The following is a 14,233-nucleotide window of genomic DNA, read 5'->3' on the forward strand; positions in this document are numbered from 1 at the left end:
GCCTGCCACCACAGAGAAAGAAATCTTCAGCTGAAGCCCACGTGGCACAAGGACAGTCAGCCTGGGTCAAGGGCACCAGCCTCTCCACTCTCATCACGGAGCACAAGTCAGCTTCCAAAATGAGCCACGACCACAACCACCAAAGCCAACCTCTGAGCTGTATGGAGAGGGACCGCGGTCCTCGGAGGCACAGGCGGGGGGCTCAGGAGGTCAAAGGAGCAGGTACAAGGGGTCCCCAAGGCGCTGGCAGGGAAAGCGCACAGACGTCAGCCAGTAGAGGTGCCAAGAAGGCGTGGGCGCAGAAAGCCCATCAACTCCACGAGGCGTCTGATAGCATCTCTGAGGTTCCGCGGATCTTGCCTTTCAGGTTTTTCACAGATAATCTTTGGTATTTTTCTTTTTCTTTAAAGTACTTCTTCAGATTAGCCATCAATAGACACAGTCTCACCCCAAATACTTTGTAATTCCAGTCCCGATTGACGTTGTTGCTCCATCATTAAATTCCCACACCTCGGAAGGAAAAAAAACAAAACAAAACTGTTCTGGGGGCGGAGACATGTGGGAAGGTTTTGTTCCTGGTCCACAGCCCTGGGAAGGGCAGAAAGAGGAGCTTTGTATTAGGAGTCACAAAGCGGTGACTTTCAGCCTTGCAAAACGGGAGGACAGGGGCTTCCCTGGTGGCGCAGTGGTTGAGAGTCTGCCTGCCAATGCGGGGGATCCTCCTGGTCTGGGAGGATCCCACATGCCACGGAGTGACTAGGCCCATGAGCCACAACTACTGAGCCTGCGCGTCTGGAGCCTGTGCTCCGCAACAAGAGAGGCCGCGATAGTGAGAGGCCCGCGCACCGCGATGAAGAGTGGCCCCCGCTTGCCGCAACTAGAGAAAGCCCTCGCACAGAAACGAAGACCCAACACAGCCAAAAATAAATAAATAAATAAATAAATAAACCCAAAGTTAAAAAAAAAAAAAAAGGATATCTAGGGAAAGCACCCATATAGCCATTAAAAAAAAAAAAAAAAAAAAAAAAACGGGAGGACAAGCCTGCAGCCCTGGCAGGTGGCAGATGACTTGGCCATGGCCTTAACCCACTCTCCATCCTTCTTCCCAGGGTGGAGGGGTCCGGGCACCCAGCACCGGGCAGCAGCTCATGTCACGGGAAACACAGGTGCCCAGCAGCGCCCGGCTCCTCTTTCTCAAGATGCAGTGAGAAAGCACCTTGGCCATCATGATTTTATTTCATTCTGTTTGTTGGATCTGAGAGGGAGCGAGAGCTTTGGCTAAGAGGAGAAATGAATGGGAAAGCACCCAAGCAGTTGCAGCACTTACTGTTCACCAAGTATCTTGCTTCTGGGGGAGGAGGAGGGTGGGGGATGGTAAGCCCCACTGCCCTTCCCCTGGGGAGCCAGACCTCCAGCGATGCTGGGAGCTAGAGGCAGAGGTGGTGTTCAGAGACCCCTGAGCTATGCTGCCTTTCCCACCATGGAATCCGTGGCCTTGCTCACCCCCAGTCTGGCTTGAGAACGCGGAAGGGCCTAGAATCTGAAGCCACATTGAGGACATGAATGGTTAAGTGCTTCCTGAGGTTGTATAAGCCCCAGGGCATACATAGGAGCTTCCCAGGTCCCCCAGAGCCCTGCTCACACAGATGGCTCCGGGGCAGCCTGGGGGCACAGACCCCACCACACAGGGGCCCTGGAGCCGGTGGACGCTGCGCTGAGAAATGCCACATCTGCTCCTCTGTGCCTTTTTCTCCTGGGCTAATGAAATCGGGCACCGGCCTCACTACGTGTGCTGTGAGCAGGGGGTGGGGGCTCTTCTCGCCATCCTCAGCCCACCTGCAACAGGACAAGACTTTTCCTCGTCCCGTCAAGGGTGTCCCCGACTTATGCACTCAATAAATATTTAATGAGAGCCTACTGGGTGCCGAGGACTGTTTGCAGTGCTGGGGATACAGCTGTGGATAAAGTACAATGTGCCTATTCCTTATTGGGCTTGACAAAAAAGCAAAACTACATCCCATGGGATGTAGAGATAAGAGCTAGGATGAAGAAGGCAGGGCAAGGGGGAAATAGAGGGTCCTCAGTGAGGAGAGACCTGAGAGAAGGGAGGAAGCCGCGTGGAGATCTGGGGATAACAGGTTCCAGGCAGAGGGAGCAGCAAGTGCAAAGGCCCTGAGGCACAGGCAAGCTCGGCGGGTCAGGGCAGCAGCAAAGAGACCTCCAGGGCTGTAACCAAGGGAGAAAAGGGCCCTAACTAGGGGCCTTCATCTTCTAAGCCCCAACCTGTATTTGGAGACATCTCTGTCTCTGGTTGCACAGTGCAACCTGGAGTAAGACTGACCCCTAAACTTTTCTCGGGTCCCCCAGAAAGTAAGGAGAAGCTGCACAGATCAGCTGAGGCTTGTCCACTTCTGTGACTGAGCTGGCAGGACAAGGCTGGCGAGGGGAAAGGTTGCCTCAGGAGCCAAGGCCACTGCCCCGTCCATCATTCCAAGAACCACCGCCACTCAGGAGAGGATGGAAGGAAGCCCCGATAAGCAGAAACAGAAAAATAAAAACACACCTAAGGGGGTCTGGCAGTCAGAGAATAAGAATAAACAGAACCATCAGAACAGGCCCTTTTGAGCCATTAAAGAAAAACTAACAAAATAAAACGGTCAAGGAGATTCAAGTGTAGAACAACAGGAGACTGAAGAATGTGACTTTCAGGTTTTAAAATTCAGTAAATGAATTGAAGGTATGCAGGGTCACTGTTAAGACCCAAATTAGTGGCCTGAAATGATCTTGAAATTTAAGACATTTGGTAAATTTCACAAATTTTATAATTGTGAAAGCAATGTTTCATGCCATAGAGCAAAATGACAAAGCGATAGAAATCACAGGGAAAAGCTAGGAGACTTGGAGAACAGATCTAAGAGGCCCAAGAGGCAAATAATAGGAATCTAAAAGTAGGCAAGACAATAATTAAACAAAAACAGCATTTCCCTAAAGAAAAGTCTGCATCTGTAGAAGGAGAGGCCTCCACAAGTCCCAGGCAGGGTTGATGAAAAAACACAGACCCAGGCATATTCTGGTAGAATTTCTAAACTCCAAGGTCAAAGACAGAATTTTAAAAGCTTCCAGCCGGAAAGAACAAGTGACTCTCATGTGAAAAAGAAGAACTTCTCACCTGCAACCCTGGGGCCTCGTAGACCGTGGGAAAACATCCACAGATGCCTGAGAGAAAAGGATTGCAACCCAAGAGCCCTTCACCAGTCAAGCTGCCATTCACTCCCCGGGAAAAGAAAATATTTCTGGCTCTGCAGAGGAAGAGCATGTTATGCATACCTGAAAAGAATTCTGACCAAACACTAAAAATCAGCACCGAGACCTGAAGATAGAAGGTGAAGAAAAGAAGACAGACAGCGGTGTCCAGTGCAATCGTGTACCATCCACCCTCACAGGGGACAGATGGTCTTAGGATGTGTCACATGAAGTTAAGTTGGTGTGTTTGGGACAGGAAAGGGACAGCAAGAGTAATTCTGATTACAGTCTGGAACAGAGTAGGAAACCATCTCAGCAAAATCTAAGAACTGGGGACTGACGAGGGGGTGCTGTTGAAACAGACCAGAGAGAACCTGGGAAAGCATCCCAAAGCTCTCATTTGGGGGGAATGACACGGAAGCATTAAAAGGTCTCATCAGGGGAAAGAGAGAAGGCAGTGATCAAACAGAATGACTCGCAGGAAATAGCAGGCTTCTCGTATCCATAAAATAGTAGGAAAATGCCTTTGATTTTAAATATAGGGAAGCATAAGGTAAGAATTAACAAGATGGAAAAGAACAGCATTTCCCAGTGAACAAGGGGAAAAAAGGGAACACACAGCAACATGATCAAATCAGTAAAAGTAAGAAAAAAGAATCAGTGATAGAAATTTCTTTTTTAATGAAATGAATGTATACACACTACTATATATAAAATAGATAACCAACAAGGCCCTACTGTATAGCACAGGGAACTATATCAATATTTCGTAATAACCTACAAGGGAAAAGAATCTAAAGAAGAATATATATAGGGCTTTCCTGGTGGCGCAGTGGTTGAGAGTCTGCCTGCCAATGCAGGAGACACGGGTTCGAGCCCTGGTCTGGGAAGATCCCACATGCCGCGGAGCGACTGGGCCCGTGAGCCACAATTACTGAGCCTGCGCGTCTGGAGCCTGTGCTCCGCAACAAGAGAGGCCGCGATAGTGAGAGGCCCGCGCACCGCGATGAAGAATGGCCCCCACTTGCCGCAACTAGAGAAAGCCCTCACACAGAAACGAAGACCCAACACAGCCATAAATAAATAAATAAATAAATAAAATATTAAAAAAAAAAAAAAAAAAAGAATATATATATATAAGACTTCCCTGGTGGCGCAGTGGTTAAGAATCCGCCTGCCAATGCAGGGGACACAGGTTCGAGCCCTGGTCCAGGAAGATCCCCATATGCCGCAGAGCGACTAAGCCCGTGCATCACAACTACTGAGCCTGGGCTCTAGAGCTCACGAGCCATAACTACTGAGCCCACGTGCCACAACTACTGAAGCCCGCGTGCCTAGAGCTCGTGCTCCGCAACAAGAGAAGCCACCGCAATGAGAAGCCCACGCACCGCAACGAAGAGTAGCCCCCGCTCACTGCAACTAGAGAAAACCCACCCGCAGCAACGAAGACCCAACGCAACCAAATAAATAAATAAATTTATTTTAAAAAAGAATATATATATAACTGAATCACTGTGCTGTGTATACCTGAAACTAACACAATATCGTAAATCAACTATACTTCAATAAAAAATATCTCTATGAGAAAATACACAAAAAAATATAAAATGACATGAAATCAAGTTTGGTAGTTGATTTTAAGTATGAATGGACTGAACTTTCCCTTTGTAGGACAGGCTTTGAATTTTTTACATTTAAAAAACAAAACAAAACAAAACACAGCAACATACTGTTTCTCAGAAACCACTTAAAACTAACTCGAAAAGAGAGGTTTATAAAGTAAAAGAGAAGGGCAAAATGATACCAGGCAAATGCAAGCAAGAAAAAAGAAAGAAAGGGTGGAATTATTCATCTCAAACAAAGTAGAATTTATGATTAAAAGCATTAAGCAGGATAAAGAGAAACAGTATAATGAGAAAAGACCCCATTTATAAAGAAGATCGAACGGTCATCAGCTTACAGACACCTATTAACAAAACGGCTAACAATATAAAGCAAATATTATTAACGTTCTGGGAGTACTTGATTAAAAATACAGCTATACAGGAAGGTCTCCATATACCTCCTTTGTAACCAGGCGGCCCTAAATAAAGTCAATTTAAAGACATGGGGAATACAGATGGCCAAGAGGCACATGAAAAGATGCTCGACATCGCTAATAATCAGAGAAATGCAAATCAAAACTACAGTGAGGTATCATCTCACGCTGGTCAGAATGGCCATCGTTAAAAAGTTAATAAATGCTGGAGAGGGTGTGGAGAAAAGGGAACCCTCCTTCACTGTTGGCGGGAATGTAAATTGGTGCAGCCACTATGGAGAAAAGTATGGAGGTTCCTTTAAAAACTAAAAACAGAACTACCATATGATCCAGCAATTCCACTCCTGGGCATATACCCTGAGAAAAAGCTAATTTGAAAAGATACATGCACCCTTATGTTCACAGCAGCACTATTTACAATAGTCAAGACATGGAAACAACCTAAATGTCCATCAACAGATGAATGGATAAAGAAGACGTGGTACATATATACAATGGAATACTACTCAGTCATAAAAAAGAATGAAATAATGCCATTTGCAGCAACATGGATGAACCCAGAGATTATCATATTAAGTGAAGTAAGTCAGACAAAGACAACTATCATATGATATCACTTATATGTAGAATCTAAAATATGACACAAATGAACTTATTTACAAAACAGAAACAGACTCACAGACATAGAATACAAACTTATGGCTACCAAAGGGAAAGGGGTGGGGATAAATTAGGAGTGTGGGATTAGCAGATACAAACTACTATATATAAAATAAACAACAAGGTCCTACTTTATAGCACAGGGAACTATATTCAGTATCTTATTCTATATTCAATAATGGAAAAGAATATAAAAAAGAACATATATATATGTATATATAAAACTGAATCACTTTGCTGTACACCAGAAACTAACACAACATTATAAATCAACTATACTTCAATTTAAAAAAAAAGACATGGGGAAATTGAATACAACAATCAACTCACCTAATTTAATAAAGCTCACATTCCTCAAAAGACAATGTACATTATTTTGTGTATACACAGAACACTGACAAAATAATCATCATGTACTTACTTGATCACAAAAAGGGAATCATTTTTGAAAACCACATTTTTGGATCACAATCCATAAAATTAGACATAAAGAATAAAAGGGTGACCAAAAACTCTTAAATACTTGACACCCAGATAACCTTTAGATCAAAGAAGAAATCAAAACTGAAATAACATACTATTTGGAAAGCACTGAAGAAGAAAAACAAAACCTTTGAGGCTCAATAAAGCCATAGAGGAAATTTACCACCAGGAGCACCGACACTGAAACGCTTTAGTCCCAGGGCCCCTCCTCTGCAAAGGACTTTAGCAATTTTTTCACATGGTCATGTTTTTATAACAATTGCAAAAGTAAGGTATTTCTTCGTCCCTTTTCTTATAGAGCCTCTCCCAATACCCGTCCCCAATTATTTAAGTTGCATACCCCACAAAACTTGGATCTGTTCATTTTCGTTTTAAAATGCCTTCGTTATTATGAGGTCCCATAACCAGAGCTACCAGACGGATGAAGTTGCCAAGCTATCAGTGTTTCTCTACAGGGGACTGCTGGCATTTGGGAAGGACAGGTCTGTACCGCATGGTACCATCCCTGGGCATTGCAAGACATTTAGCATCCCTGCTCCCTGGGGACTAAATGCCAGTCATGCCCTCTACTCATTTTGACAGTAAAAAAAAACGTCTCCCACATACTCGTGAAGAGAGGAGTTAGTACCAATCATTGTTGAAAGCCTCTGTGCTGGTTTTGATCTTGCCCCGGGCTTAGTATTAACATTAAAATAAAGCTGGATTTTCAACCATTTCAGAGCTTCTCAAACAGGTTTCAAATCTATCACCATTATATTCAGACTCCAAGAGGGAATGCTCCCTTTGGAAGGGAGGCTCTGGCAATGTCCGAAAGGAATAGCCTTGAATTTGGAATTTACATCTAAGAGCCACAGAGCCAGGACTCTGGCAGCCAGAGGGAGCGGGTCTATTTGCAGCCCGGTTACTTCCCAGGTGAGCTTGTGACTGGTTACGTCCGAGGCTCAGCTTTCTCCTTGGTAAAAGGGCTATCATTTCACCTCTCCCAGAGTTCTGAATGAGGAGATGAGATAAGTAACATGCCTGCAAGGGTCTGGAGGACAGTTATTCTGCAATATTACTTCTCCTCCCATCCCAGCCCTCTCTGTCTCTCTGGGGAGTTTTCTGGAGCTATGCCTGACGCCTGTCTGAGTACCCTGTTGAAAAGTTGGCCATCTTTTCAAGTTGCCTCCTTAAGGGGTGTGAAACACATTTCTTCTTGGGAGAACTGAGAAATGGCCCAAGGTCCTATGCCTCTGGACAGAACTGGGATGAATTTATGAGCTTGTCAGTGGCTCATGCTGAGGGGGGATGGACAAGCTGGGGAAGGAATGCCTTTTTTTTGTTCACCAGACACTACCCTTAATGTGCAGTCATAAAAATGTGAAGGGAAAAGAAACGCCCAGACAGGGTGAGTCAGAATATAATGCATGAAACAGTACGCCAACACAGAGCGGATTCTAAGGAAATCAGACACTGTGATTTGCAGGGGGCGGTGGTGCAATCAGCATTCTGTCTAATAGTGAGATGTTGGGAGCCAAAATGCTGAACATGGAGGAATAATTCACCAAAATTTGATACATAAACCATAATAACCAGAGGGTTGGTGTCCATGACAATCTAAAACCACCTGCCGCTTTAAAATTCTATCATCAGGGGGCTTCCCTGGTGGCGCAGTGGTTAAGAATCTGCCTGCCAGTGCAGGGGACACGGGTTCGAGCCCTGGTCTGGGAAGATCCCACATGCCGTGGAGCAACTAAGCCCGTGCGCCACAACTACTGAGCCTGCGTGCCACAACTACTGAAGCCCACGCGCCTAGAGCCCGTGTTCCGCAACAAGAGAAGCCACCGCAGTGAGAAGCCTGCGCACCGCAACGAAGAGTAGCTCCCGCTCGCCGCAACTAGAGAAAGCCTGCCCGTAGCAATGAAGATCCAATGCAGCCAAAAATAAATAAATTTATTAAAAAAAAATTATATCATCATATTTATTCCCTCCCAAATATGTAACAAGAGCCTGGGACACACCAGGAACTGTGTTAGCTACTTTGATAGAACAGTAACTTAAAGGATAAAGAAATAAGTAGCTGACGAATAAACACACAAACACCCCAGCAATTTCACTCCCAGGTAAATAGCCAACAGAAATGCAGACATACGTACCACAGAAAGGCATGAACAAAAATGGTCATAGCCGTACTACTAGTAATAGCCCCAAACGGAAACAACCCCAATATCCAACCAACCACAATAGAATAAATAAGCAAAATGTAATCTATTCCTGCAATGTGGGAGGTTTTGATGAGGGAAGTGGAGCATCCCATCAGGGTGCAGAAGGACCCCAGCAGACGTTTCCCAGAGACAATCCATCACATGTCTTCACCACAAAACTTGTGTGGATTTTTGGAGAATCCACAAATAACTCAAGAATCCGGAAATCTATAACAACTCAAAGTGCTTCCCCTGACGATCAAGCCAAACTTCTCCAGGTCAGCCTCTGAGATCAAATCCAGCCCATCCGTGAACCCCTCGGAAATAAGGTGGCTCTCCCCACCCTACCCATCATTATTTCTTTTCCAAATGCCTGCTTTTGCTTTTTTATTGACAATGGTCAACAGTCAACAGACAACAATCTCTCTTTTTCTCTCTCTCTCATATGTACAATTAAACTTCCGTGCAGAGAACCTGTAACAGAGAACAAACATGACTCCATGTTGGATCTATTTCTTTAGCCGTATCCCTTGTGCTCTGTTGCCTATCTCAGTCATGCTGGCTCTGCACCTTTTGTAAAAGAATGTTGCCTAGAGCCTGAAATATACGTGATAGCCCATTTTCAAGGCTCTGACCTTTAAAGGTATAACACTTTCCCATTCATGTAGAGATAAAACATTGCAGAACAGAGAATGACAATTCTCTTGTTGGAGGTTTATAGGAACACTGTGACCAGACCTATCTGGGCAGCTGCAAGAACAAAGGATTCCTGCCCCAAGAAGTCTGCAAGGACTAGCCAAACCCCCTCCCCTTTTAGTATAAGGAAAGCTTGAATTCTACCTTGGGTAGATGGTTCTTTTGGGCACGAACCCACCATCTTCTCGGCCTGCTGGCTTTCCAAATAAAGTCGCTACTCCTTGCGCCAACACTATGTCTCTTGATTTATTGGCCTGTCATGCGGTGAGCAGTACAAGCTTGGACTTGGTAACAAACTTTATGTGTCTGAGCTGTTTTGGGTTGGTTTGTGTTTTTTTGTTTTTTGTTTCTGACAAATGGAATAAAATGAAAAAAGCACTGATACATACCACAAATATACATCCCACCAACATAATGTTGAACAAAAGAAGTCAAAGAAAAAAGAATGTGTGACTCCATTTATATAAAGTTTCCAAAGAGGCAAAACTAATCAATGTGTTAGAAGTCAGAATAATACTTCCTGCTGGAAAGGAGGGGAACAGTAAAGATTGAGAAGGATATGAGGGCGGGGTGTGGGGAGATAGAGATGACCTAGAACTTTCTACTGATTAATCTCAGTGATAGTTACATGGGTATGATAATTCATCAGATGTACACTTGTGATCAGTACACTTTACTGTATATACGTGGTACTTCAATTAAAAAATTTTTATTTAAAAAACTAAATCAGGAGCTAATAGGAAACATGGAAACTAAAAGTAATTAGAATGTGCTGCCACTTTCTGATGGAAGGAACACAGGCTAAAGATACACAGACAGACAGACACACACGTGTTTTTATGAAAACGTTTGTTTCTGTAGTTATTGCCTCTCCCTCCTGCATGATCATCACATTTTCCCTCTAGTTGGGATCATCTGAATGCTAACATGCTCTATTATTTCTTATTTGGCAAAGAAAACCCCGAAGTGCTGTCAGCCCACATTCCTCTGCAGCTACTGCCTCTTTAATCACAGTCTTTGATGGAACCCATATCCACTGTCAATTCTTTAACCCAGTATCTTTTCCACCTGTTACTTGACAGCTTCCATTCTTTCCAAACCATGATAGATGCTCTTGGCAAGTCATTGGTGACCTTCCAGCCCGATGGTCACTTACCCATCTTCATCCTACTCAGCCTCTCAACAGTATGTGACACAGTTGGCTTCTTCCTCCTTGAAAGATTCCCCTTTTTGTTGCATCTGTGACCCATGTTTGCCCAGTTTTCTTCCTATTTCACAGGCCACTCCTTCTCTGTTTCTTTGCTGTTCTCTCTGCCTTTGCTCAACCTCTAGATGCAGGAGAGCTCCAGGGTTGGTCTTAGGTCTTTACTTGTTTCTATCTGTATAATTTCCCTACGAGAGCTCAGCCAGCCCCGTGGCTTTAAAGTCCATCCGTGTGCTGATGACCCTCAAATATTTTTCTCCACTCCTTACTTATCATCTTGATTTGGATGTCTTACCGGAGTCTCAAAATGACCATGTCAAACATTTGATTTCCCTCTAAAATTGACCCTGCATCCTAGCCAACCAAGCCCTTCCCATCTCATGAACTGTACTACTACTGGTCACCTAGTTATGTAGACACCAAGCAAAGAGTCCTCCTTGGTTCCTCTCTCCCTCACACCCCAAACCAGCAAATCCTGTTAGCTCTATCTTCAAATATACCCCGAATCTGGGCTTCCCTGGTGGCACAGTGGTTGAGAGTCTGCCTGCCAATGCAGGGGACACGGGTTCGAGCCCTGGTCTGGGAAGATCCCACATGCCGCGGAGCAACTAAGCCCGTGAGCCACAACTACTGAGCCTGCGCGTCTGGAGCCTGTGCTCCGCAACAAGAGAGGCCGCGATAGTGAGAGGCCCGCGCACTGCGATGAAGAGTGGCCCCCGCTCGCCGCAACTAGAGAAAGCCCTCGCACAGAAACGGAGACCCAACACAGCCAAAAAATAAATAAATAAATAAATAAAATAAAATAAATTTATTAAAAAAAAAAAAAAAATCAAGGACAAATATACCCCGAATCTGACCACCTCGTACCTAACACACTAATCCAAGCCACCACCCGCTCTCGCCTGGAAAACCGCAGCCAGACCTCCCAGCTGGCCTTCTGGCTTCTTACCCTTCCTGTGATGCACTCACACAGCAGCCAAAGTAGGCTTTGTAAAAGTATCAGATTGATTACTTGCTGCTCAAATTTCCCAGTAGCTCCCACCCACCCCCGCAATTGGAATACAATGCAAACTTGGTACCGTGTGCCAAAGGCACGCTCCCAACTACCTCCTATCACTCTCCTCCTCATTCACTGTGCTCTGGCCGCAGCTCTGGTCTCTCCTGCACCTCCCTACCCGCCATCCCACACTCACTCCCACCTCACAGCCCTCACCCTGATAGTGCGGAGCACATGCCCAGACTTTACATGACTCACTCACACTCAGGCCTCTGCTCCAAACTCACCTCCTCGGAAAGGCCTTACCCACCCGCCCTGCCTAACGGGCCCTCTGCATCCCTTCTCCCCCACCCCTGGCCTAGATACCTTCTTCCTTTGATGATTTACCTCTTCGCCCTTATCCCTGCTTTACATCCCGTCATGAAATTCATTCACTCGTTGATGTGTTGTCGGCCCCCTTTAGATGGTCAGCTCCAGGGAGCACAGAAGGAAGGTACCTGCAGCCAGAGGGTAGTGGGCAGGGGGCGGACCAGGTCCTGAGAGCTCTGATTTGGGAAATAAATAAACCTCTCATACCGAGGGACTCTATACACTCCGAGCCATGAAGTGCTTCATAAAGTTGAGGAGTGACGGTCGTTACAGAAAATGAAAGGAAGATCAGCAAGTTTAACCAGCGTGATCGAACGTACCCTTTTCTTGGCTGGGGAGGCTCTTGGTGCAGAAGGCAGGCCCAGGCAGCTGGGGCCGGGCAGGGCCGGGGGTGGAGCTCCAGGACAGCAGGCTGCCCCTCGTGCTACCATCACTGCTCCCGAGCCGGAGGAGCCAGTGATCGGACAAGGAGGAGCTGGTGGAACCTGTAGACGGAGCACAGAGAGGGCAGGCTGGACCCAACTCCATCCTTCGGGGCCCCCCGGGCGCCTCTCACGGCCAGAGTCCCATCCCCGAGCCCGGAGCTACAGAACCAGAGTAGAATTACAGAAACGAGAGTGACTCGCTGGAGGAGAGCCTGTAACTGACGAACCATGAGACCAAGCTGACACATTTAGGGGAAGGCACTCGGGCACAGAAAGGACAGAATGTTGATGAGAACTGAAAGGCTTTTCGTGAAATTACTGGTCGCCAAGTCCAGTTTTCTAAATATGGCATGTTTTTCACTCTCGTCATGTCTACCTTCTGTGAAGAGAAGGCAGACTTTGCATTACGGTGGGTTTAGACCTGCTGGGGCATCTTGGTTTTACTTGGCCATTTTCCAACAATCTGGGCGCAGAAAATCTGAGTCATTTTTTAAAAAATGTTCTTTCACTCCAAAGTAAGGATGGCTAGTTCGCAGAGTGAAATCTGTCACACAAAAAGGTCCGTTTTGACCCTTCTTTTCCATCTCCAGACTGCTAAGCAAGTTTGAGGTTGTCTAATAAACGTATCTCTGGGGTGTGGTTAAGTAGCTATTTCCTATTAAGGTCCCTCATCCCGTATAACCGCCCTTCCCTTTCTACCTGGACTAATGCAGGGTTATACTGCACAAGCTTAATGAAGATCTGGCTCAATATGGGTGACAGCGGAAATATGGAATCCCATGCTCCCAAGAGCCACCTGCCACAGATACAAAATATTATTCCTTTTCCTGTTCTTGGATTTCAGTATGTCCCTCCCACGTCCTTGCAAATGGGACACTAGTCTGTAGGGCCCTACACGCTCTGCAGCAGCAAAGCTTCCTCTTTCAGATCCTTGCGGACCTCTCCAGGTCCTCGATGTTTGACACAGCATCCTCCCCTTTCCCAATCCTCCCCTCTCCTGTAAGGAGCCGCAAAACCTACCTCTCATGGAGCTGCTGGCTGACCAGGGAGGGATGCTGTTTCTCTTCTGATAAAACAGGATGTAAGCCCCTCGCGTACTGACCTCATCTTCTAGAAGCGGTTCCACCGTGCTGTCGTCGTAACTGTACCACTGGCCATCCAGAGAGTTCCGGCAGTAGGCTGCGAAGGTCCAAAGCCCAAGTCCCCATTATTGGAGCCCCCCAAAGCAGAAAGACATTTCCCACGGGCATGGCTGAAAAACGGACGTTTGTAATAGAATGAGAAACGTTGGACCATTTTTAGCTAGAAATGAATCTGGCAGAGTCAGCAAGGATAACCAGTTACACACCCAGATGCTCACTGATCAACTGATCTGTTACCACACAAGCTGAATCCTTACGTGGTAGAGCTTGTTCAGGCAAAATCTCCAATAAGAGGGAGTCCCGATTTATAATATTTATGGGAGTACCCAGGCAATAAGACCAATGTTCACCCCCGTTCTTTTGAGGACCTTCAAAATGCATGTCTCTGATTCAGTATGCAAGGAAAATAAGCAGTTGGGATTATGGTACACTTCTTTCCTACCTAAGAACTGCAGTCAAACATTTAAGAAAATGTTCATAAATAAGATTCTCACCACCTTCTAAACAAGTACGAGAAATAGTCCTCTCCTTTCCCTCCACACCTCAGTAAATGGCTCCATGACCTACTAATTTGGAAGTCAGCCAACTTTTTTCTGTAATGGGCCAAATAGACAATGTTTTAGGTTCTGCAGGTCTCCGATGGCCACGTACGGTCTCTGCCATGTATTCTTGTTGTTTTGGTGGGGTTTTTTAAAACCACTTTTTAAAATGTAAAAACCATTTTTAACTCATGGGCTGTACAAATGCGGGTGCCAGACTGGATGTGGCCCACAAGCCACACTTTGCTGGCTCC

General features: G+C 45.8%; 1 protein-coding gene across 2 annotated transcripts in view; it reads right to left on the reverse strand.

Annotated features, from left to right (window-relative positions):
* The window catches only part of USP43 (ubiquitin specific peptidase 43), a 61,494-nt gene that overhangs the window by 3,364 nt on the left and 43,897 nt on the right, over positions 1-14,233 (reverse strand). For both annotated transcript variants that reach the window (XM_061175063.1, XM_061175062.1), the window contains exons 13-14: positions 13,319-13,477; positions 12,194-12,358 (exon numbers count right to left, since the gene is read on the reverse strand). In XM_061175063.1, coding sequence (XP_061031046.1) covers positions 12,194-12,358; positions 13,319-13,477 — 324 coding nt within the window. The remainder of the gene's footprint in view (positions 1-12,193; positions 12,359-13,318; positions 13,478-14,233) is intronic.

This window comes from Eubalaena glacialis, chromosome 19, assembly GCF_028564815.1.
Source record: "Eubalaena glacialis isolate mEubGla1 chromosome 19, mEubGla1.1.hap2.+ XY, whole genome shotgun sequence".
NCBI lineage: Eukaryota > Metazoa > Chordata > Mammalia > Artiodactyla > Balaenidae > Eubalaena > Eubalaena glacialis.